This window comes from Lipophrys pholis, assembly GCF_963383615.2.
Source record: "Lipophrys pholis genome assembly, chromosome: 16".
In the NCBI taxonomy this organism is placed as follows: Eukaryota; Metazoa; Chordata; class Actinopteri; order Blenniiformes; family Blenniidae; genus Lipophrys; species Lipophrys pholis.
In genome coordinates, this window is record NC_137634.1 from 26,818,670 (window position 1) to 26,845,391 (window position 26,722).

Here is a 26,722-nt window from a genome sequence, read left to right on the forward strand (position 1 = left end):
TAATCTCCAGAATGAAGCTTGAGGTTTTTTAAAGTTGCCATCATTCTAAAGGGGGCGGAGCCTTTTATTAAATCTGCTCCAATATAAGAGAGAATTACCAACTCAGAAACTGGAATTGAGAATTAATGTTCAGAAGAGTCCATCTGCCAAGACGCTGAAAACAAAACAAAAATTAATAAAGAATAAAAATCTGAGGCTCGTCTGTATTTTCACTAAAACAAGAGTCAGGTTGTTTCTGTTCATCTGCTAACAAAAGTGAGTTTTATAAAACAATGAAAGAGTGTTTTAATCATTTTATTTGAAAAACCTTCTTCTACGTCCAATTTCACTCAAATCAAAATGAGTTTAAATTCAAAGTGTGGGAGGATGAAAGTTCCCACCACATAATACCAGATAGAAATAATCTTAACCCCTTACAAACAGGAAGCACTTTCTCAGTGTTCTCAAATTACAGTTCATCAAAATAAAAGATCCTAAATTTATTAATAATTCCAAGGAAACAAACAAAATTCAATCTGGTGTAATATAAATCAAGAAAATGAAGATTTCTAAAAGTTTTTAATAAATATTTATAGCTTTAGCGACATATTCAACGTTTATTTGGGACAAACACCCCCGCCCCCACCCGATATTTTCTCTCTGGCGCCCCCCAGAGGTGAAAACAACCCACACTTTGAAAATCTAGAACAAATCAAATTTTGCAATTTTTAAAAAAGTTTTTCCACAAAGATGTTTAAATAATATTTAGACATAAATATGAAATAATCCTCCGTCCTCCCACAACATTTGACTTGAGGTCCGATTCCCGCTGCTTCCTTTAGAAAAGATGAAAAAATAAACAAAGATTATATTAAACACCACTTTATTGATGCCGTCTTTCCCCTCGCAGCCTCGTCTCTTCTGTCCTGCATCGGATGAAGATGAAATGTTTCCTGTGCTTGTCAACCTGTGCTTCAGTAGAAAACAATAGAAGCTCTTCTCATCGGGGGTGGTTTGATACGCTTCGATTGAAATCCGGCTAAAATAACTCCTTTTAAAGCATCAGCCTCATTAATGGAAATGAAAAGAGCAGGATGATGTAGGAAAACGTTAATTTAATCTGTGTGACAGCCCGGAGGTGCAACATGTCATATCTTCTTTTCTTTTTAAATCTTCTGCCGCCTAAAGCAAAGTAGTGGCATTACTTTAAATACACAGACTGCACCTTTAAGTTATTGTGGTGGAAACTTCTTTGAATGCAAAAAAGAATTAAACCTTTGAGATGAATCTGCATGAATGTGGATGTCAAGTAAGACGCTACAATGAAATATGAAAGGGAGAAGGTCACATCAGTCACCCATAACATTATGACCACCAGATGAACGTGGGTCCAGTTATGAGCAAGTCAACATTCAGTCCCAGAAAGATTTGGATTTGGAGTCTGAGCACGACTGTGTTGGTCGGTGTCCATCAGAGGCGACGGCTGCTGGCGGGACGCGACGGCTCACCTGTGTAATCCATAATCCAACAAACTGCCGCATCAGTTCATGCTGGTTCCCATGAGAAGGTAGTGGAGTGCACAACATGATGGTGTCCGGCAGGCGGTCATAATGTTATGGCTGGTTTGTGTGTGCAGTCATGATGAACCATACTGTTCATGGTTTTAGGTCTTTCAGGTAGATTTCAGCACAGAAGCAGACAAGAGCCTGAAAATCAACGAAAACAGTTTTTTTACATTCGGACGGTTTGAAGTCTGGTCGTCATGTGAACGGGGTCTCAGGCTCCTCAGATAAATCAAGATAAAGAGTGAGTAGGAGCCGTTCACTTCTGTTCCTGCACCCATTTACCGGCCAGGTCACCACACATCACACTGTACTGCTGGCACCGGGATTCGAACCCGGGACCCCGGCCCTCCAGGTCCAGACTGACCCGGGTCACCACCTGGAGGGACCGGCACCGACTCAGAAAATATATTTAACATGAGATCACAGTAACTGGAAGAAGGATGTGTGATCAACCTGCCTTTAACCAGGAAGCCGAGCATCTCGTCGTCATGGAAACGGATGTTAATCAGAGCATTAATTTCTCCTTTCTGGCAGAAAAGAAAGACACGTTTGGACTTTTAGAGAAACCGGGGAACCTCAAAAGATTGAAAGTTTTGATTAATGAAATGGTTTCATTTGATTTCCACACTCAAACTGATTGATTTGTGAAAATGACGGCTCCCATTACAAAAAGTAGTTACTGAATATTCTACTAATTTAGATATTCCATTTTCATAACTTATAAGCTGTATCGATAAGGAATAAAACGTGTTTATGTGTGCAGCAGCTGAACTAAACGGATGTTTTTGGTGTGTTAGTAGTTTGAGATGAACATGTGTGATGAGTCTGAGGATCTTTGGCCTGATGAGACGCAGAGAGGAAGTGACGGTGAGCGATGAGACGATGTACTGGAAGCTGACCTGCGTACCGAGATCCTCCCTAGCGCTCCCTGCCTGTCCTGCTTCACCTCGTCTTCCCTTCATGCTTTACCGAGTCATGGATGGAGAGCAGAGACGGACCTGCAGCGTCTCCGCATCAGTCTGGAACATCGCAGCCCTCCGACGCCCCCTGCAGTCTATCGGTAGGGGGGCTCGGGCTGTTGAGGCCTGTAAAGCTGCTGGACTCGAACCGGCCGCCCGTTGGCCGCCCAGCCGCCCGATAGCTGTCCGATGACCCGGAGGCCGACCGGCTGGCCGTGCGCCGGGAGCGGCGTGCCGGGGCTGAGGATCTGTCCCAGCGGAGGTTCTGGGGGAGGGGTGCTGCTCTGGTGGGCCGGGGCAGAGGCGGGGGGGGACACGGGGTAATGGGGGAGCAGGATGGCCGGCGTGAGGCCGTAGCGTACTTGGAAGACCCTGAGCGGTCCTTGTGCGATGAAGCCGTTGGGCCTGTGCGGCTCCTGCGGCTGCTCCAAGTCCTTCTTGCCCTCCGGGACGCCGCCGCCCTCCTCCGCTCGCCGGCTCTTCCCCGGCTGCTTCCTGGCCTGAACCACCTCCTGCAGCTTCTCGGCTTGAGCCCGGCGGACGTGGTACGTCTTCCTGGAGCTCTGGAAGGAGTCCAGGAACTCGTCCAGACTCACGTTCCCCTCCATGAACTTCTGCAGCAGCTCCTGTGAAGACGGGCGCACAAGCAGACCGGCATCAGAGCAGACGACACAACGGAGGGAACCGTGGAAACGTTTACAGCGTATTGTTCTCTGGTGTGCATGCAGGTTCCATCACAAGATCAAACAACGGCACCAACTCATGGCCCAACATGCTGACTACAGTGTTTTCAACATTCCTGCGGGTTCCGTGTAAACGAGAAACTTTTCTGAGCGTTTTCAGTTGAACCGTTTTCATGTAAGACACTATTTCCCTCTGAGTTTCTCGGCTGGACTCCACAGCTGCAGAGACGCTTCAGACGAAATGACAGAACAATAACTGAAACACTGAGATCATTAATCCTCCAACATCGTCTCTGCTAAATGATGGAAATACATTTCAATGGATGATCAATATTGATCCATGATTCAGAAAACCGAGGACGTTATAATCGAGGTCTGAAACAAACTTCAGGAATCATCTTTACTGGAACTATTTTCAAAAATATGTTCAATGATGGCCCAGCGAGCTCAGCTGGTAGAGCATGAAACTCTCAATCTCAAGGTAGAGGGTTCAAGTCCCACGCCGGGCGCCACCTTCCTGTGGGCTCTCCACCTTCCTGTGGGCTCTCCACCTTCCTGTGGGCTCTCCACCTGCAGGAAGGTTCTTAATGGTGCAATGTGATCTGGGTGACGGTGCTCAGACTGACACCCCCACCACCCGGAAACAGATAAGAGGGAGAAGATGGATGAATGGATGGATGTTCAATGATGAATCACAGATTTAAATATTCATCCCATTAGAACTGGGTGACGTATTGATTTTATGAAATGAAACCACAATAAGGAAACATCGTGTAAACGGGAGCAAAGACGTCAGGACAGAAAAAAGTAGAAGTGTCTTACGTTGGGAGTCTAATTTAAATCTCCAAGAAGTTTCCTCGGGTAATTTCCATCACATCAGGGGGGAAAGTTGTACTTAAATCTAACGGGTGTGTTTGCACTAACTTAGGCCCCGCCCACACGACCACGCCGTTTCATGTAACCATAGTTTTTGTCCGTTCATCCACATTTTAGGAGCCTGAAAACTGTATTTTTTGAAAACGGGTTCCAGAGTGGAGAAATTAGAAAAACGCCGCCTCGGCTTTGACGTGTGGAAGGACAAGAAGCATATGAGCTGAAAATGACATCATCACCTCTCGACCCATAACCCCGCCTCCCTCTCTGTGACATCACTGAACAACAACACGGCTCCATGGAGCTGCAGAAGCTATTGATGCTCGTCGTTTTAATAAGGCCACATGGTGGACTCCTCCAATAGGAGGATGCTCTGTGTCTTCTTCTCCATTTTCTGTAGCTGAGTTACGGCTCCACCTATAGGCCTGGCGTATGTACTACATCATTTGGAGTCATTTTTATGGTGTCGTGTGGACGGAGAAAAGAAAATAACGAAGTGGCGACAATATGTCATCTTGGCCTTACATTTCTATTAAAAGCAAACTTGGTGTCAAAAGACAGAAGTTCTTGTATATTTGGACCAACATGGAGGATCAGTCTGAACCCTGCTGAGCTCTAAAGCGTGTTAGCCCAGCCTCCAAATGCTGTGATCATCCCAGATAGACTATAGTAAGTGAATTTGTCACATTTTAGTGACCAAGGATGAATAGTAATGTATTTTTACACATAAAGACATGCAGTTTAAAATCGAGGAGGAGGAAAGAAGAAGAAAAAATAAAAACCAAGTCGGACTAAAAGCATACGTTTTAAAAAGACACATAAAGCAGCTGAACAGCGGCGCCTCCCCACAGCAGTGAACGGACAACTCGCCCACAGACAGCTGTACTGTGAAGCTCCTCTCCCTTAGTTCACTTTTATATTTATTATCAACATTGTGGTGCACCTTGAGGGAGGTGCTCTCATTCAGAGTGGAGTGGGTGTGTGGGTGACGTGTGGGGGGGTGTTGGGTGAAATGTTTGACAGGTCTACTGTCCAGCTGTGTGAAGCAATTAAAAAAAAAAAAAAAAAACGACTCGACAACTCTGTCAGTCTCCTCTTTCACGGCTTCCGCAACATATTAATTCCCCATATTCCCACACCAGAACTCCAATATGGAAGAATGAAGGCGTTATACATGTAGGGATTTCTTACCTCATAATAATCACTAGGTACCATGTATATAGTGCAGTCCACCCATGGGGTGCCATTTATGTTGCGTTGTGGTAGTTTGGTTATCGATAATGATTAATAATTATCAAAGATAGTTATTAATTGTCATTGAGAATTTAATCTGATCTGTATCAGACCCCTCAGGAGCTCCACCTGTGTAACAGGAAATGACAGCCAGTTCAGTTCTATCAGTCTCATAAGATAAACTTAACAGTTAACTTGGAATGTGAATTAATGGTTAAGTTAATTACAATTACCAGAAATAACCGTAAAGCTTGAAGGATTTTGGAGTTTTGACACAGAAGAGGTCGACATTTCATTCACCTTTGAGCTCATTAATAAGACAGTAAGTATGATTCCAAAAATTACATTTATTTACAATGAAAACAAATAAAAACACAGATTCTAACTACCTATATACAGCTGTGTGTGTGTGTGTGTGTGTGTGTGTGTGTGTGTGTGTGTAGCGGGAGAGCGAGAAGTGGAGGGTGTGTGTGTGATGGAACTACAAAACAAGATGGCGGAACACAAGAAACTCCATTCAGAATGGAGGTTATCAGAGAGGAGGAAGACTGTCCTCAGTCTCCACCCGGTGATGGAGAACAATCAGCTCCATTCAGAATGGAGGTTACCAGAGAGCAGGAAGGCTGTCCTCAGTCTCCACCAGGTGATGGAGAACAATCAGCTCCATTCAGAATGGAGGTTACCAGAGAGCAGGAAGGCTGTCCTCAGTCTCCACCAGGTGATGGAGAACAAAGGGAAGCTGGTCTGTAGCGTTGCTTCCTGAGTGTCTCTGGTAAAGGAACATTTCTAACATGAGTTGATGTGAAGCTGATTTGTCTTGTAAAATGTCTGGAGGGTCAGACGGTGTTCAGTTACTGTGTGATGGTGTCACACAGTAACTGTTAGTAAAGCAAAGATTAGCATGCAGACCCTGTGTGTGTGTGTGTGTGTGTGTGTGTGTGTGTGTGTGTGTGTGTGTGTGTGTGTGTGTGTGTGTGTGTGTGTGTGTGTGTGTGTGTGTGTGTGTGTGTGTGTGTGTGTGTGTGTGTGTGTGTGTGTGTGTGTGTGTGCATAATTTCACACTTCTACATGTTGTAGTGACTGGTGAGTAGTAAAAATTAAAATGTCTATATTTTCCCCCCAAAGTTGCTGGCCAGGTAATGAGGCTGGTGTCAAATTACAAGCAATGTCTTGCCTGGCTGACAGTTGCAGAAAGATGTTTACTCAGAAAGAAGAAATTAATTATTTATTAAGTGGAGTTAAAATTCACGTTAAATACAGCTCAAGAAACTGAAGACAAGTCAAACTGAAGCCGGCAGAATTCATGCGACATTTGAAGATGAAAGGAGATCAAAGTAAACACCATAAATAAAAGAAAGGCAGCGAAGAGGAAGGATGTGACGGCCTCACACAAAGTGAGACTCTGATTCTGGTAGGTCAGACTGAGTGGAGGAGTCCTGGTGGCTCCTGCAGAGTTTTCACTCTAAACTCTGGTTTAAAAAAAGAAGCAGACGGCCGCCACCTGAGGAACAGGTTCAACATCTCTTCGTGGAGCCGGTGGGCCGACCTGGACGAGTTTAAATGTTATTAAGAAAATCTTCAAATCAATGTCCAATCAGACAGGAGCCGAGGACGGAAGTGGTGATGTTGTCTGTTTAAGCTGCTGATTAAATAGGTCAGGATACATTTCTTTCTTTGAACCACGAGAAATAATCCACAGAATGAAAAAGTAAAAACGGAGCATAATGTGAAGCTGCGGGAAGAGTAAGAGCACACGGTGGTGTCCAATGTCAAGTATTATATCTCAGATCAAACAGCTGAGCTGCTGGCTGACGCCTGCTGCAGGCCAGCACGTTAATCCCATCACTGCCTGTTAATCCCGTCACTGCATCATCTCACATGGACCAACAGAACACATGGAGCAGCGCCTCTGACCAGTTTACAGCCTGAACACAGTGTGAGCTTCTGCTCCTCAATAGATACCTTCACTTTTCAATCCCTGATGCTATGGAGTGTGTTTGTGCTGAAAGGTTCAGGCTGAATCTTCTGATTAGTCTTACTGGACATGAAGCTGTTCTGCTTTTTGGTATTTGGTTGTTAATTCTATCCCCCATGGAGTCTCTCACAGTGATGGTGAGGGAAATATGCATGTGCAGATTATAAAAAAAGAAAATCCCCTTTTCCTGTATTTGCCGAGTGCTGTAATCTCAGTGTTTGAAGTATTCCTGGTATGTGCTGTGTACATTTCCACCACCCTGCCTGATGAGGGTCCTTGGATTGTGTGATTGATCCTGAATTATTTATCTGCATGTTACATGCTACCAGCTTCACCTGCAGTCTGATCCTTTATCTGTGGACGTGATGCAATCAGACACGCTCCCATTTCACTTCCTGCGTCTTCCTTTGGCCTCGATCAGGACGTGGAGGAGTCTTCTTCACACATGAAGCTCTCGCAGTGCTGCAGAAGGCTGCGCACGAGCCGTTCACCTCCCCCACCGGCGATCAATACCTCTGAGTCAGTCAGTCCCTGGACCGGCCATCTACAGACTTCCCACCAGGCAGTCTTATCAAACCTGAGCGCTCACTGTAAATATTTGATTCAGGTCGGCAGCTTTAATCTCCCGTTTTATCTAAACTCCCAAGTCATTACAGGATTTGTTAGAGATGGCCGGCGGATGAAACGCTCTGAAACCTGTTCGCTCGGTGCGTTTCATCAAGGCTGTGATCCAGGAGGCTCAGATTCAAACAAACACATCGTGTCTCAACCATCAGTGCTGTGGATTCATACACCTGGACATGTACAGCAACTTTACACAACATGGAAGATTAACTGTTCCATCCTCTGGGATCTTTGTCAGGCCACTGATCCATCGCACTCGTCAGGCTCATTGATGGCAGCTGTGGCTGTGATGTTTTCTTTATAATCAGGAAATATGATCCAAACTACACTCACAAGAATGAAGCCATGTTGTTTATCACTACAATCCTCAGGTAACTTTAACTGTAAATAACATCTTGGTCTGGATGCAAGACGACCCTGGTTAGAAGACAACACTTCTTTTACAAGTTTCATTAGATTTCTTTTAAAAGCAGGATATTAAAACCACATGGAATTACATTTTTTATATCCTGGTAATGGGACATGGACTCCCACACGTGTTAAGCAGCTGGTTTGCAGATGTTCTCAGATGTTTCATGGTTACAGTTTTATTTACAGTCTCCAGTGTCCTCGAACTGTTCTTTACACCCATACCTCCTCATCCAAAGAAGCTTTTTAAAGCCTTTAAATGGCCTCGTAACAACAACGTCCTGCTCGTTTAGCTTCAGGTCACCAGATAGTTCCTCTTGTTTCTCTGGCCATTTCTAGTGGAAACGCATCATTTTCACATTTTTGTTTCAGAAAAGTTTCAGGTTTATGGACTGGGAGTCATGACATGATAAAGGAAATGTTCTGATTGGGTTAGACCATTTCTGATGGACACAGACCACGACAGACTGGGAACATCCCACAAGAGCTGCAGTTTCCAGGTGGTCTGACCCAGCTGATGTCAAACTGACTCCAAGACTCACACGTTTCCATTTTTAAAACATCTACTATAATATAAACTAATATAAACTTTGAGGACAGGATGTTCAGTTTCTGCCCGATATATCCACCAAACAGGAGTCGTGGTAAAGAGATAATCAGACTCTTTAGTGATCATAATGTGGAGGAACAAACACACACCGATGATCCTCCACCTTCATCTGTTCTCAGTTTCTCCAAACAAAATCATTAAAGACACGTCACAAAGAGAATTCCCCCTCTTGTCATGTGATTCAACTTGTGTCGGTTGGTTTTATTGCTCATTATTTTACAGTGTTGGACAGCTGTGTGTGTGTGTGTGTGTGTGTGTGTGTGTGTGTGTGTGTGTGTGTGTGTGTGTGTGTGTGTGTGTGTGTGTGTGATCAGAGAGAAAACCAGGTCACTGGGAGAAATCAGGTTACGCTGCTTCACACATAGAGCACACATTTAGCTGAAACTGAGACTATTGACCAGCAGAGTGGAAAAAAATACACTTTGAATGTTCGAATCATCCTTTAAAAATTTAAACTATTTAATGGTTTCTGTTCCTCAGATGTGAAGCTCTGTTTCTGACATCAGTTCAGATAATTTGGTTCCGGTTCCAGTTTCTGTCTAATAACGCTCCGTTTAGTTTTATGACTCTGGCTGGGTTTCACCTCTTGAACTTTAAAGACTTGTCTGCCATCTGAGCACTGTGACGGTCCGTCCATTAGCTTTAAATCAGCAGCACAGTCAGTTTTTCATGAATACGCACGCACGTGTTAAACTCTTGTTTCTGATTTGGGTTTGTGTGTAATTCATGTGACTTTGGGTGAAGTGGCAGGTTGGATGAAGCGGCAGGTTGGATGAAGCGGCAGGTTGGGTGAAGCTTAGATTGGGTGAAGCGGCACGTTGGGTGAAGCTTAGGTTGGGTGAAGCGGTAGGTTGGGTGAAGCTTAGGTTGGGTGAAGCGGTAGGTTGGGTGAAGCTTAGGTTGGGTGAAGCTTAGGTTGGATGAAGCGGCAGGTTGGGTGAAGCGGCAGGTTGGGTGAAGCTTAGGTTGGGTGAAGCTTAGGTTGGATGAAGCGGCAGGTTGGGTGAAGCGGCAGGTTGGGTGAAGCGGTAGGTTGGGTGAAGCTTAGGTTGGGTGAAGCTTAGGTTGGATGAAGCGGCAGGTTGGGTGAAGCGGTAGGTTGGGTGAAGCTTAGGTTGGGTGAAGCTTAGGTTGGATGAAGCGGCAGGTTGGGTGAAGCGGCAGGTTGGGTGAAGCTTAGATTGGATGAAGCGGCAGGTTGGGTGAAGCTTAGGTTGGGTGAAGCGGTAGGTTGGGTGAAGCGAAGGTTGGGTGAAGCTTAGATTGGATGAAGCGGCAGGTTGGGTGAAGCGAACGTTGGGTGAAGCGGCAGGTTGGGTGAAGCGGCAGTGTCTGTGTGGTACGTTGGGGCTGTGTGGGAGTTCAGTTACTGTGAGACGCTGGCGGTCTGCAGACTGTCTCACAGTCCAGCCTCACAGCCCAACAGATCGCTCTGCACCGGAGCTGCTGGGCTCAGCGAGGCTGCAGGATTTCAGATTCATCCTCAGTAGAGCTGCCGAGGAGATAAAAGCTCCTGTTAGCATGAAGGGTTTACCTCTGAGTGCTCCTCTGAACGTCCCACCTCCTCCTGCAGGAGGTTCTGCACCGTCTGCAGGCCGTGCTTCTGTACGTCAGCTTCTGCAACGAAAAACAAACAACACATTTGTGAGGTGAGAGACCAGGACGAGGCAGAGCCACAGGGGGTCGAGGTAGAGCACAGGGGGACGAGGTAGAGCCACAGGGGGACGAGGTAGAGCACAGGGGGACAAGGTAGATCCACAGGGGGACGAGGCAGAGCCACAGGGGGACGAGGTAGAGCCACAGGGGGACGAGGCAGAGCCACAGGGGGACGACGTAGAGCACAGGGGGACAAGGTAGATCCACAGGGGGACGAGGCAGAGCCACAGGGGGACGAGGTAGAGCACAGGGGGACGAGTGAGAGCACAGGGGGACGAGGCAGAGCCACAGGGGGACTAGGCAGAGCACAGGGGGACGAGGTAGAGCACAAGGGGACGAGGTAGAGCACAGGGGGACGAGGCAGAGCCACAGGGGGACTAGGCAGAGCAGAACTACAGGGGGAAGAGGCAGAGCCACAGGGGGACGAGGCAGAGCAGAGCCACAGGGGGACGAGGTATGACATCACTGGAGTTGGAAATTATTTTCCAAATCACAAAGTCCAACGGGGAGACGCTGCTGATGGCGAGGAACAAACAGATGTAAATATGAAGCTATTTCCAGACGAGGCCTCACTGTTTGACCGCAGGAATAAAATCTGTTTCAGAGCCTCACAACGTTTCTCTGATTCACCGCCGACATTTCATCCGGTCAAACCAGGGAATCTAGAAAAAGAAAATCAGACACAGATGTGTCCTCTGCTGTCAAAACCCGGCTCTCTCTCTCTCTCTCACACACACACACACACACACACACACACACACACACACACACACACACACACACACACACACACACACACACACACACACACACACACACACACACACACACACACACACACACACACACACACACACACACACACACAGATAACTGAAAAGCGTATCGCCATGTCAGCTGTGTGTGTGTGTGTGTGTGTGTGTGTGTGTGTGTGTGTGTGTGTGTGTGTGTGTGTGTGTGTGAGGATCTAATCAACGTTCCATCAGAAACAAACGGCGACATGAAGCTTCACCACATTTTAACTGATGTTGAACTGAATCGTCTCCATCTGGATTCAATTGTTCATTGAAGTTTACCTCTAATTTCACTCCTTGGTGATTTCTATTCTTTCTAGGAGTGATAAAAACACACAGTTCTTCCCTTGGGGTTTTCTCGTTATGCAGTGTGCCAATATTAGCCTCATTTCGCTGCAATCTAATAAGACGCTCAGAGCCAAGAAGGTAAAACCTGAAAACCGTCCAGCAGAGCGACAAACAGGAAGCAGGAAGTAACAAGCAGAGTGACATGGTAGTTTATTTACAGAATATAGACCTGAGGGGCTCAACACCTCCGGAAAACTTTGTGTGGAACCTGAACAGAAGTGGAAAGTGTGTGGGTCTGGTGAGAGCGTCCGCACCGTCTCACAGCTTCGCTCTATAACCAGTTTAAACTGTTATTAGATGGTTTCACTCCGTCTGCTTTAGAAGCAGCTCTAGTGAACGTGGGGGTGAATGTTCACCCTCACTCGCCCAGCTGGGGCTGACGGCCAGACGGGGTTTTCTGCTTTTGAGAGTGAAAGTCACTTTTTCCCAGGGTGTCCTTGGTTTAGAAGCAAACATGGCTGGTTCAGGGCGATCAGTGTTTGCTCTTTAGATATAACCTGGGAAGGGGAGGACTTCTTCTCCCGGCCTCCTGCGTCGCTCTGTGAGGATGGATATTACCTGCAGACGGGCGTGAGGCGCCTGGCCAGCCATCATGATAAAAGCAGTGTTTTCCAGTGAGACGGTGATGCAGACGGTGTAGTTAGAGTGAGGCGTGTTAAGAACACGCTGCAGCAACATGCAGGCGATTCAGGCGCTCCTAGTGCCCACAGTGCATTAAACCCTGCACTCCCCAGAGTAAAACTCAGCGCCTTTCACCAGGACTTCACTAGTACTGGAGTCCATTGTGAATAAATCTTATTTTAATCTGCTGAATAATCAGAGGGAAGGAAGACGGGTTCTATTTAGTGTCAAAGTTCACAAAAGGACTGCAAGCTGCTAATTTAGCATAAATTTAATGCTCAAAAATATTAAGTCAATAATGAATATCGTCAAGACAAACGCAAATGAGAACATTTTTGTCTAAAAATATAAAATATGGGTATTTTCTATTTATTCCCTGCTTGTCAACACGTTTTCACATTTGTTTACTTACACAATGTGTAAAACGTTTTTATTTACTTTTACTGCATTTCTACATGTATTGATCTGTTTGTCCTTATTCCCACAGTCTGTACAGGCAACCTAACATTTCTGTGGTTATTTATTATTCAGCTTTCTGGTGTGATGAGCTGCTTTGTGTCGAGGTTCTCAGCCGATCAGACATCGGGCCGCTCCTGGTTCAATAAATAAATAAGTGAACAGATAAATGAGGAAAATAGAAGCTGGTTTATAAAATAGGTTTGAAATGACTTGAGATTATAAAATGACTGACTCCTTTGTCAACTGTCAGTAAAGAATTGTATTCCACAGGCAGTGTCCGCAGCTCGCCCAGCTCCACACTTCACTAAAGTCCACTCCAGAGACGTTGTAATAAAGAAAAAATATAAATATCTGTTTAATTACTCGGATCTAAAGTTATGATTCCACTGACTTACAAAGAGTAATACACTTGTTATTAATTACTAAAGGCTGACAAAAAGAAGAGGTAAGAAAGCCGTTTGCTCCTGAAGCGCCGTCTCCCTGTTCCCTGAAATCAACAGTAAATCTCACGCACGTAAGCGGTCTTAAAGGGGAAGTGCCCTCTTTTATCAACACGCGCCAAATCATATAAAAACATGAATTCTAGTGGGATTTTAATATTTTTAACCATCATATGAACTTTCAAATTAAACTATGCATCTTTTTAACACATTCTAATCATGTTAAGTGTATTCAGAACTATGGAGTGTTCGTTGGCCATTGGGTTTGGAACACGAAGAACAGGACCAGGACGATGCTGAATATTTCCGTGGTCCGGTCCCAGCCTGTGTCCTCCTCCCCGGGTTTGACCCGGCTGACTGGAAAGTGTGTGTTGTCGCCGAGAGACGCTGTGGCCGCCGTGACAACCCCCACAAGCCTCAGGGGCAAATCAAGGTCACAGTAATGCCTCTAATAGGTCTCAGGCCCTCTGGGGACTCCTCCACCCCCCACGCTCAGAGAGACAGAACAAGACAACGTGTTTCTCCTCGTGGAGACGTTCTCCTCACATGTTCCCCATTAGTGAAGCTCTCTGGCTGGAACGAGTCAGATCTCTGCCGGAGATAAACTTGGAAAGGTTTTTCTGCAGCGCCGTTCACACCACGGCAGTTCAAGTGAAAACTCACCGCTATGCCTTTTCTTTTCAGAAAAGACTCATGATCACATGATTAAACGGTAGAAAGACTGAAAACAAAGAACAGAGGAAGTTAGCAGGTTTGGCCAATAGTTGGTGCTGCTGTTTGTGTTTGTAATGGAACCCCCCCCCCCCCCCCCCCACACACACACACACACACACGGAACAGAGAACAATGAGCTCTAAACATTAACAACAGGAGAACACGAACATTCTAGTGGACAGATCACCAAGGTGGATTGTCATTATGGTGACTGTCAAAATAAAAGTAGCAAATCCAGGCGAATATGCAGAACTACTGGTAGTAACCAGGACCAGGGTTTCCTCCGTCTACAAAGAGACTGAGGCAGAAAGTACCCCCCGCCCCCGCTATCATCACCTTGGCATTAATAATAAATAACCTCACGGTTCTGTCGTTGTTGGCTGCTCGCCAACTCGTCTGTGGCGAGGAGCATTAAGGAAACTGACTCGCTGGAACGTCTCGCTGACCCTGCGCTGCACCAGGCGGGGAGGGGGGCGGTGTAACGAGAGGTGACAGCCAGGAAAACACAGTGTTGGAGTAGCTATGTGACCCACATTTCCACAGCTGACGGCGGGGGGGGGGGTGGGGGGGGGGGGGGGGTGAACAGCCGGCGCTGCACTAACAAGTGGGTGGTGCTGGCGAGGAGTCACAGTTTACCTGGAGGGCGTGCATGAGACAATGAGCTGAGATGTTTCTCAAACTGTGAATCCTCCTCAGCACCAGCTAAAGCAAACATCCATCCATCCAACATTCATCTACTGAGACGCTGCCTGAAACTGGTACTGCAGGTGGTGTGGACGGTGGTGTGCATGTGGTGCAGTGGTTCGCATGCTCAGGGACAGCAGGGGTCACCTCGAGCCCCACGACCTTCGGTTGGATGAAGCCGGCGAACCAGGCGGATGGACAATGGCTGTTTTAGTGCTGTAATCTGCTGATCACTGCCCATTGTCTGTGCAACAACCACCACCACAAGACAGTCCACCGTCTGTGGACAGTTCACTGCCTGTAATGAGGGGAACAACAGGGGTACAGTCAACCGACTGTGGCGAGCTCTTCTGCACATGCTCAGTAGAGACAATCAGAACAACGTTTCCTCCGTCATGACCCCCAGTACACATTCTCCTGGGACTTGGTCATTTTATTTTTACAGTCACCACAATAACAATCCATCAAGAGTGACAATTCGTGGCCCAACATGAAAACTACATCATTTTCGGCATTTCTACCATTTCTGTGGAAACTGACATTTTGTCAACAAAAAAGCAAAAAAGATGTGTTTTCACTTAAACGTTGTCATGGGAACGAAGCCTAAATCTTAACACTGTGATACGCCCTAAAATGCAATTTAAACCAAATAAACCACATTTGTCTAATTATAAGACGATACTGTTTAATAAAGACCTTCGTTTTAAGAGGTTTTCCACAATATAAGATCCCCCCATATTATATTAGTTTAATTTCTAATGCTGTCAATAAACCCTCTGCTTGTTTACACCCACATTTCTAAGAGAAATGAGCAAATGAACTGCCTGCAGTGTCACTCTGGCCTCATTTGACAGGGATTATTCACAGTAACAGGCGACAACCAGAAGGATTTCAGCTTCTTGCTCTGGTTCCCTTCCTCAGCCGTCATAGAGCGGTCGCCAGTCGGCCCGCGGAGCGTTCATGGTAACTGTCACATCGATGAGCGATCTCACAGCACCAGCCTCCACGCAGCAGCATGTCGACTTTGACTGCACATCATCTCCAATCACTGTGAAGCGTCGCCATGCCGACTCTCAACCTGCTCAGACTGGGCGTCTCTGTCTGCAGAGCTCCGGGGGCCAGCGCCGCCCGACAGCTGATCCCATTATTCTGTTGTGGACCTCGGGGCTCTTAATGACGGCAGACCCGTCACGCCCAGCAACGGGATTCTCTGAAACATGTGCAACATGAAGCTGCGACACACTCCAGATCTGAAACATGAGATTCAGTCTGACGCCAGTGAAGCTCCACACAAACTGTTTCGTTATCAGAGAAACGTGTTCAGGAATCCTGCCGTCTCCGTAAGGTTCTTCACTGGAACGCAACTCAAACTATAGAAACAGACATTCTGTTGGAGCTGAAAGGGAGAATTATTTATTTACAGTCCTTGACTTAGAGAAAATCATCGCTGCCGTTTTTAAGCTCAGATATAAAATTGCCAGAGCTGAAACCTTCAGCGGTTAAATGGAAGAAGAAAAACAAGAAAGTAGTTTAATGTTGATAAACTTTTTTGTTTTAAATTGATGAATAATCCTGAGGAATGATGATACGATTGACAGTATCTGTTCCCAAAGTTAGTACTTTATTATATTAACAAGTTACTGCTTTGGGAAGTAGTGAAGGTAACTGAAGTTACATCAGTTAGGAGGAAGATGCTCTATAATCTGGATGTTAGTGGAGGAAGATGCTCTAATTTGTGATGTTAGTGGAGGAAGATGCTCTATAATCTGTGATGTTAGTGGAGGAAGATGCTCTAATTTGTGATGTTAGTGGAGGAAGATGCTTTATAATCTGGATGTTAGTGGAGGAAGATGCTCTAATCTGTGATGTTAGTCTAGGAAGATGCTCTATAATCTGTGATGTTAGTGGAGGAAGATGCTCTAATCTGTGATGTTAGTCTAGGAAGATGCTCTATAATCTGTGATGTTAGTGGAGGAAAATGCTCTAATCTGTGATGTTAGTGGAGGAAGATGCTCTAATCTGTGATGTTAGTGGAGGAAGATGCTCTAATCTGTGATGTTAGTGGAGGAAGATGCTCTATAATCTGTGGTGTTGGTCTGCCGGAGGCCTCTAGAGCATCCAGACGGTGTGGCTTGTTGCCGTCAGGTCTGAGGTCTCCAGTAGAAGGATTTTGGTGAGAGGACTGTGATTAAGAAATGAGCGACAGCAGCTCTGCCACCACAAGTTTAGCACAACAACATGAATGATTCAACAAAAGGAACACGTTTTCTTGGTTTTAAGTTTATTATGTCATCATGCATTCATTTGATGATTTTTTTCTCTTTAAAATGCATCGAGTTTCCATTTTCACATTAATATCTGGTTAAAATGTTCAGACGATCAGTGTTCCTCCAGTTTTTAGGATCTGAGTTGTGGACCACCACCAGCAGCGGCAGCAGCAGCAGCAGCGGCAGCAGCAGCAGCAGCGGCGGCGGCAGCAGCAGCAGTGGCAGCAGCAGCAGCAGCAGCGGCTGCCTGTTTCAGGTCTCTGAATTCCAGCTCTGCTCTACGGAAACCGTCTTCTTCCTTTGAGTGTGACACGCTGACAGTTCAGTCAGACGTCCCAGTCCTTACCTCTTGTCTCTTTTTGTCTGTACAACAGATGCAACACAAGGACGCCTTCCAGGAGCCTGTCAGAAACTCTCAGTGCAGCGGGGGTCTCGGCTGCGTGGGTGTCTCCAGCCTCACCTGCTATTCTGGTTCAAGCATGTGCGGCGGTGCAAAAGTGCAAACAGGTCGTGTGCTCGGAAAGAGCAACTCCGAAGACGCAGGTACCACGGTGCCATTGGAAGGGTGCACAGCAAGCAATGGGAACATTCAAGCACCACAAACACACAACCACAGGAAGCGCTGCACAGATAATACGATAAACCAGAAGGGTTAACAGATACCGTCAGAACACTGCAACATATTCAGTCATACAAAGTCACAACGGGGGAACCGAGATGTGTGGTCCACTTCACAGCCGCCTGCTCCCATTAGGATGTGATTCAGTGCAGGTGAACACAGGGATGTTTACAGTAACACTCATGAATAAATCATTGCAGATCGATTAACTGGCAGACAATGTTCAATTCTAATGTTTAACGCCGATTTAAACATGTAGAGCGCTTGGAAAGTGAAGCCTGATACCACTCACACATGCAGCAGAGAACAATGAGTTCTAAACTCAACAATGGCATTACACTCACATTCTAGTGGACAGACCACCAAGTTGGATTGTTAGTACGGTGACTGTCAAAATAAAACTACCAAGTTGGATTGTTATTACGGTGACTGTCAAAATAAAACTACCAAGTTGGATTGTTATTACGGTGACTGTCAAAATAAAACTACCAAGTTGGATTGTTATTACGGTGACTGTGGACTATAAAAGTACCTAATCCAATTTGAAGCAGAACCAATGGCACAGTGCTTTTAGTTTTTAAATCACTGCAGTTTCTACCAGCATCCTTTCAGAAGGAGATGAGATGTTGACTTTGTTTATTCAGATTTCCTTGATTTTTGTGGTTTGACGTCTGGACTGTTGCCACCAGGTGAGATGTAATGATGAAATTAAAATAATCTCTGGTCCAGTGCAACAGGACTTCATCTGATTGGACAGTATGTTGACATGCAGAGCGTGCATGAACAGTGCATGGAAACATGATTTATTCTTATGAGACATTTGTTTGTGTACCTTGCAGACATCGTCATGAAGATAACTGAACGATTGACTTTACTTTCACCACAGTGAGTCATCTTCCTCCACCTCCCCCTTGGCCCGACACCAACTGTCTGCACATCCTTCCCCGCTTCCTCCATGAGACCCCGTTAACACCACAATGTTGTTTCCAGTAGAAACACTTTTGCGTTTTCATTAGTGAAAAAGTTTTGCATTTCCACAGAAATGTGAAAACAATGTCTGTTTACACTGAACCACAGAAACACTGAACATGATGTATTGAGCATGTTGGGCCACAATTTGGATGTTTATGTAATGAAGATAGGAGATAGAAAACAGAACAACTATTCACTACGGCCATGGAGCGTAGTAGCAGTGATTTCGCCGTCTCCAAGGAGACCGAGCACTTTCAGAAGTGAGGTTTTTAGGCTTCGACCCCCAAAACGCAGCGAAAGATTGTTGTTTCACTTGAAAACACTGTCGTGCAAATGGGGCCTTAGATGTGCTTGAGAAATGTCAGGTTTGATTTTCCAGGTCCTGCACCGTCCGGAGCTACGAGGTCTCCATCCAGGTGCAGCTGCTTTCTGCCTCCAGACGGTTCCTGGCAGGTTTGACGGTCGGTTAGTCAAGAAGATGTAGCATGGCAGGGACTTGTGCTTGAAGGCCGGACAGCCATAATTTAAGCTGCGAAGTGAAGTGGAAACGCTGCAGTCTGAGGAGAAGATAAATAAGGGGGGAGGACTGAGTTACTGTATATGACAAAGTGAAATGTCAGTGAAATATCAGTGTGGCGTGGCGGTTTCCTCGCAGCGTCCATTCATGCCTGGAAGTGGGACATTTTGCCCGTCTGACCTGCCGGGGACATTGTCTCGGGGCCGAGGCAGCGGAATATCAATGAGAGCGAGTGCAGGAGCCAGCTGGAAGCCACACAAACACGAGGGATGCCATCGCTCGATAATAATGAACACAATACTTCTTTTGCTCCCAGAAGAGCTGCGACGTTCTCTCCACAGACATCAAGTGAGGAATTGCAGTTTAACACGCCAGGCGAGCGATCTGCTGCCGATTATACACACAAATAGGTCACCGTGGTGCAGATGGGGCCGTGCAGGACACGGACATTTCCCAGGCTTGAAAATTAGCCAGTGAATCAGCGGTGAAGTCGGCCCCTGCAGCACTTTAGTGCTCGTGTTTGTACTCGCTAACACAATGTACGACAGAGCGTGGCGGCGGCAGAGGGTGTTTAATCCAACACCAGAGCCGTCACGGCCTCACGGCTTTCTGCTCAACGCGACAGGAACCAAAGCCACACTTTGCTGTCTTGACTTTACTCGGGAGTCTGAAGCCCTGAGAGGAAGAGGACTGCAGATATAAGGAGTTCAGCCGTGGAGCCAGCCGTCAGTCAGAGTGACATCTATTTTCCTTCCACTGTCACTGGTTCATGGTCGCTGGGATTAGCGCCACTTTAAGACGGCTTCTGATGCCGCTGGAGGAAATTTTCAGAGCTTTGCATCAAGTTTATTTTCTTTTATTGTTCGCCTCTGTATGAACCAGCAGGGACAGAACGCAGACGACAAACAGTCAAACTCAGACAAACAAACTGCACAAAGGCGAAAGGCGCAGACCTTTTTCTGAAACTCAACATTAACAACAATATGCTTCCTGTGCAGGGTGACCGTGAAGGAAACGGAGCGAGAGGGTTCTATGGAGAGAAATTAATAAAAATAAGCTCATGTTGGTGTTTTGGGGACAAATCAACATTATAAAACAGGCTGAGGTGGAAAAGCTGAGCTAACTACAGTGACAGAGAGGCATTCAAAGAAAACAGCGCTCAGGTGATTCTGTTGTCGATGCATCTCATCACTGTAGTCTGGCAGCTTCCTCCTTAGGAAAGAAGTCTAGTTACTGGGTTAACCACATCTTTCACTAGTGCTAAGCGAACACGTTGAGGAGGAAGACAGAGACACCCTCAATACAACACTTCAACACATTGTTGTGTCGCGTGTAAAAAAACATTGGCCTCAAAACAGAGACGGCAGCCCGGAGGCTGTTCTCATGTCCGACAACAGGAGAAGAAAAAACCTACAAGAAGTTCAGTCAGGAGTGATTCCTTTACTGCGTGTTTCCCCAGCACATCCTTCAGCTTCAGCTTCAGCACCCTCACTGCAACACCTTTTCTACGATCTCTAAAATATGCAATAGGCGTTAAGTGTTCGAGCTTATCTGGACACTCAAAGAGGCTTCACATCACATTCTTCATTCCCTCCATACTGGATGGTGGTAAACTACGTCTGTAGCCACAGCTGCTCTGGGGCAGACTGACGGAGGTGAGGCCCTCTGACCACCACCAACCACTCACCCCCACACTACATACACACACGCAGTTCGAGGTTCAGTGTCTTGCGGTGAGATGGGAATTGAACCTACAACCTTCCGATTGGGAGACGACAGCTCTACCAACCGAGCCATGCCTTCCCCAGTCATCAAGTGACTCCAGCAGGTCAATGTTTGTAACTCAGTACTTAATGAGATGTGGAATCGTTAGATATTTAGTGAGAAATTGAGCTCAATTGGGGAAATTGTGATTAAAAACCCTGATTCACAGTTGTGTGGAAATACTTTTCCATCTTTTGGGCTTGTCCTTCTGTGGCTCTATTTTCGCGAAATGTCCACGGCATCCTAGAGCCTGTTTTTAAGTTTAAAATCTGTTTTAACTTTAAAATCATGTACCTCAATGACATGGAAGAACTTAAATGTGCAAAGAGGGATGAATGTTTATTGAGACTACTGGGGGGCGACAACCTCAAACTCTACCATAAAGGAGAGCTTTAAGATGGTCACATCATATTGATGTATGAGATATTAATATTAGATACAAATATTGCCTGTTCCATTATTGTTTGTATTTTTGTTTCTTTTTCTGAAAAAACAACAAAAAGTAAATAAAAACAAACAAACCAACCCTGATTCACAGTATCTGAAGGCGTCTTCCAGACAGTTTCAGCCCCCCGGTGACTCGTCGACTCCGGGTCGAAGGGCGTAGTCTTTGAAGGCTGATCTGAACCTGGAAAGTCCCTGAACAGACGTGGGCTTTGTGGAGGAGCAGCTGAGGCGCTGCAGAGGAAGTGAACATAAAAGCTTTGTCTCCATTCACTCTGATCTGCTGTGATCGCAACAAACAAAGTTAAAATCCCATTGTGATGGCCACGCCCGCCTCACACATACGAGGAGGGCGTGCAGAGAGTAACGGGTCCAGACCTGACCGATCGGAGGATTCAGCACGCCGTCGGACCTTTGAGGCTGATTTGTAATCACAGTCTGGACTTTGAAGCTCTGGCATTCTGAAACCTGGATTACACACGACAGGAAGTAAAAGAGCGAATGCTGAAAGACACGAGGTGGTTATTGTTGGAAAGCTAAGCTCCAGAGCAGAGCTGCCCGGGGGCAGATGGGGCTGCCGCCCAGCCTGAAGCCACAGAGGCCGAGGGCCCGTCTACACCACAACCATCTCAAAAGAAATCCAGTAACTTCAGTTGTGTTTTGGGGGTCAGTACACGCCAACAGTGCTCAGAGCCACTGACGACAACTTTTTGAAAACGGATCCCAAGGTGAAAAACGTTGCATAAATGTGAATCTTGACACATTGTTGACCCCCCCCACGAGAAATCCCCCGGATCTGCCCCTGCAAAGCTCTCCGAGTCTTTGAGGAGTTCCAACACATTGGTTGCTCCTGAAAACGGAAAACAAAGACTTCAGACGTCTGACAGGATTAACAGAGGAGTCGAGAGTTTTGGTCGTGACAGCTGAGTAATAATGCTAAAATTAAAGACAAAAGAAGCCTGACATTTCTAAAAACAGGCTGTAAAAGCATTCAACAGAATACATCAAGGACTAATAAAATCTGGGAGATTTCTGGAAAAAGAGGAGTTCTTGAGGATGATCTGTTTTCTCCGTCTTAACTTCATCCAGACGTTTCTTCTCACGTGGAACTTTTTCTGATCCCAGTGAGACAAAGTGGCTCGTGTTCAGTGAAATCACTACCGATCCTTCAGGTTCCCGAGGTCCAATTGTAGTAGACTACAACTACAAACTAATATCTTGTAAAATACTCACTTGCAGATGTGATGATCTGTATTGACTGGCGTGATTAAACTGCTGCTAAGGTGATAAACTCGAGACGTCAGGACAGATTGTTCAGTCTGGCTGCAGTAACAAAACGGCTTTAGTGCAGCTGAACACCACAGAGACCTCCCCGATCTCCAATCATCCAAAACATTACAGCCAGGCCAAACCCACTTCCCCCAAGATAGACAAACAGATCGCAAAGAACTCATACAACTTTAAAAGAAAACTGACAACAAAGTTCATAATACATGAAGATATAGAGCTTATTTATGGCACCGAATCAAGTTGGATTGTATGACGCTGAAATCACACACACACACACACACACACACACACACACACACACACACACACACACACACACACACACACACACACACACACACACACACACACACACACACACACACACACACACACACACACACACACACACACACACACACACACACACACACACACACACACACACACCTTTGGGAAGCTCCAGTTATTCTGTTCCCATCAAGCAGTTGAGACGCTGCTGGTGTAAAAACCACTCAGTGGAGGAGAAGTCCTCAGGACGGTTTGGTAACGCTGTATTTAAGGTGACAGACATGGATGTTGCACTAAAGCAGCATTAACAAAGCAGGGACTGTGAGAAGAAGGGAAACAGCAGGGAAACCGTCTCAACTCCATCAAGAGAAATCTCACACTCTCATCACTGGCGTGAGGCCCCGATCACACAACATTGATTAAGTGAAAATGGAAAACTTCCATTGAGTTTTGGGTGTCCGTTTACACGACAACGGTGCTTGGAAACACTGAAAATCCACATTTTTGAACTTCTGATCTGATCCCAGTACCTGAATGTGGATATCTGTCCATACCGATACTATTCTGATAGCAGAGCTCTGTTTGCTTTAATATTATTATTATCATTATTGTTGACTTTATATGAGGCTGTAATAAACTCCTCTCTACAGTAAAGTATGAAATGTACTAATGTATACATGTATTCTCTCTAAAGACAACTTGAGGTTAGTATCAGGACAGTAAAGGAAGCAGTACAAAGTATTTTAGTTCCATGTGGACAATGTGGGGGTCTGCGTGACGTCATCATCTCATAATAAACTAGTTCTATCTTTAGAACCTCAGAATGACTTTATTAATCCCTGGGGAAACTCTTTAGCAAGGCAGCAGCAACACAATGTTTCCAGCTCTAACGCAGCTCCAACCATTGGGACTATTTTCAGAGAGTTTAGCGTGGAGGAGGACGCAGCTTCATGGAGGTGTGAATCGCCTGCTGACAGCCTGGAGGAGCTGCTGCTCATTGTTTTGATGTCAGTGCCGTTCTCCTCCGAGAGCTGGAGTTTGAAAACGCTGACGTCTGGCTGCAGAGCGCCGCCTCGCTATGCTACGGCTTTGCTAACATTGCTACTTTGCTGCGTTGCCTTACAAACATCCACATTGCTGCGTTGCTTTAAAACATCCACATTGCCGCGTTGCTTTACAAACATCCACATTGCTGCGTTGCTTTAAAACATCCACATTGCCGCGTTGCCTTACAAACATCCACATTGCTGTGTTGCCTTACAAACATCCACATTGCTGCATTGCTTTAAAACATCCACATTGCTGCGTTGCTTTAAAACATCCACATTGCTGTGTTGCCTTACAAACATCCACATTGCTGTGTTGCTTTACAAACATCCACATTGCTGCGTTGCTTTACAAACATCCACATTGCTGTGTTGCTTTAAAACATCCACTTTGCTGCATTGCTTTACAAACATCCACATTGCTGCATTGCTATAAAACATCCACATTGCTGCATTGCTATAAAACATCCACATTGCTGTGTTGCTTTACAAACATCCACATTGCTGTGTTGCCATACAAACATCCACATTGCTGTGTTGCCTTACAAACATCCACATTGTTGTGTTGCCTTACAAACATCCACATTGCTGTGTTGCTTTACAAACATCCACGTTGCCGCGTTGCTTTACAAACATCCACATTGTTGTGTTGCCTTACAAACATCCACATTGCTGTTGCAGACGAGGCTTCATGGATCAGAAATCTCTGCAGGTTGGACCAGAACTTTCCGATCCCTTTAATGTCTTTCGAGAAACTCCAGAGAAAATATAATATCCCCAAATCCCATTTTTTCAGATTTCTTCAAATTAGAAGTTTTGTTTAAACCCCCACAATCATGTAATAAAAGTATAATGGATGAAATACTAGAGCTACATCCTGACACAAAAGTCAACATTTCACAAATATACATCAAAATTCTAAAATATTAAGCCGCCATCTTGGTCCAAAACTAAATGATCCTGGGAGAGGAACCTCAGTACTGAAATCACAGAGAGCTCTTGGCAACTTGGCTTAGGACGGATTCACAGCTCCTCTATTTGGATCAGACAGTCTAATTCAATTTGAAGTGTTGCACCGTCTATCCCAACGTCAGCTCTGCATGCTCAACATGTAAATTAGGTCCGGCTACTTTGGGACACATGTTCTGGAATTGTGAGTCGTTAAAAAGGGAGGGAGGGAGGGTGATTGGGAGGGAGGGAGGGAGGGAGGGAGATTGGGAATGGTGGCATATGTTTATACCTGTAAAATGAAAAATCTATAAATAAAGTCTTGGGAAAATAAAATACACTTTCCGATCCTTGGATTACGTTGGTATCGGAACCCGATACAGATACTGGATCAGATCGGCTCAGTCCCTACTGAAAACACAACTTTTCTGAAAATCTGCTCCTGGTCACTCCGTTTGCAGTAACTAGTAGTTCTGCACATGCTCAGTAGAGACAATCAGAACAAAGTTTCCTCTGTGGTGTCCTGACTCCCAGTCCTTATTCTCTTGAGATTTGGTAGTTTTATTTTGACAGTACCATAATAACAATGCAACTTGGTACTTTTATTTTGACAGTCACCATAATAACAATCCAACTTGGTGGTCTGTCCCCCAATACCGATCCCATTTTTCAGAATTGAGTATCGGCCGAGCGACCGGCTAGCTCAGTAGGTAGAGCATGAGACTCACAATCTCAGGGTAGAGGGTTCGTGACCCCCGCCGGGCGCCACCTTCCTGTGGGCTCTCCACCTGCAGGAAGGTTCTTAATGGTGCAATGTGATCTGGGTGACGGTGCTCAGACTGACACCCCCACCACCCGGGAACAGATAAGAGGGAGAAGATGGATGGATGGATGGAGTATCGGCCGATACAGATACTTGCATTACTATAGCAAAGATACTCAATAGTGTATTTTTGGAGCGACTAAGATGTCTGAAGCTAAAAGTACTATTGGCAGAAGCTTTGTTTACCTAGAACTTATTGTAAAACTCACTTATTGAATCAAGATTCTTCTCAGAACGACTTAAGAACTTATTTAAACTTTATTCAGTCAGAAGAACAAAAACCCAGTTACACTCTGCAGTCTGGTTTCTCTTATTTATCTTAACTTAAACTACTTCACCTGGATTTTGTGGCAAAAAAAAAAAAACAGAATTAAAAATGAAACCCAGTGAATCAGTTTGACATATAAAGTATAAAAAACTACAACATAAGCAGTATTCAGTCAAACCAATCAGAAGAACCCAATTCTACTTCAAAGTGTCTTTGGCTGGTTGGGTTGAAAATAAGTCCTAAAAAAGTACAAATACAATAATAAAAATAAATCAATAAATCTTAAACATAAATACTCTCAGGCTCCAATGTAACTTCTTTGTGTATTAAATTCCAGTTTACCTTAAAGCAGTATGAGAGGTTTGACCTGAATGTCACTAAACATTTACATTTCAATGTGAATTATAAACACTTCATTCTACTTCAAAGTGGTAAAACCCATTTGACAAAGGTACTCTGAACACAGTACTCTCAAAAACTTATTCAGAATATCCCCGTCTCCCTTCAAACTAGAGGAACCTTCTGGGTTCTTTTCTTCACCATATCGCTCCCCTGTGGGGACTTAACCTTTATTTTAAAATCCTTTATTTTGAAGTGGAGAGTTTGCTGCTTCGCTGCAGCTTTTCCTATAGTTGTTGTAAACTGAGCGTACTCCGCCGCATGTTTACTTTTTAGATGTCTTATCAGATTAGTTGTGTTAAACGAAGCTCTGGTGCTCCACCTCTCGGGACTGTGGTGAAGCTCTGGTGCTCCACCTCTCGGGACTGTGGTGAAGCTCTGGTGCTCCACCTCTCGGGACTGTGGTGAAGCTCTGGTGCTCCACCTCTCAGGACTGGTTTAGTTATCCACCTTAAACTCCCTCCAGACCG

At 45.4% G+C, this 26,722-nt stretch overlaps 1 protein-coding gene across 2 annotated transcripts in view; it reads right to left on the reverse strand.

The window, feature by feature from the left end:
- Positions 1-278: 278 nt before the first annotated feature.
- Positions 279-26,722, reverse strand: part of vps37d (VPS37D subunit of ESCRT-I) — a 50,243-nt gene continuing 23,799 nt past the window's right edge. Inside the window, exons 3-4 of one of the 2 annotated variants that reach the window (XM_080482520.1) lie at positions 10,444-10,526; positions 279-3,129 (exon numbers count right to left, since the gene is read on the reverse strand). In XM_080482520.1, the coding sequence (XP_080338646.1) occupies positions 2,599-3,129; positions 10,444-10,526 (614 nt within the window). In that variant the 3' untranslated portion in view covers positions 279-2,598. The remainder of the gene's footprint in view (positions 3,130-10,443; positions 10,527-26,722) is intronic. The other variant, XM_080482521.1, reaches the window with a different exon arrangement.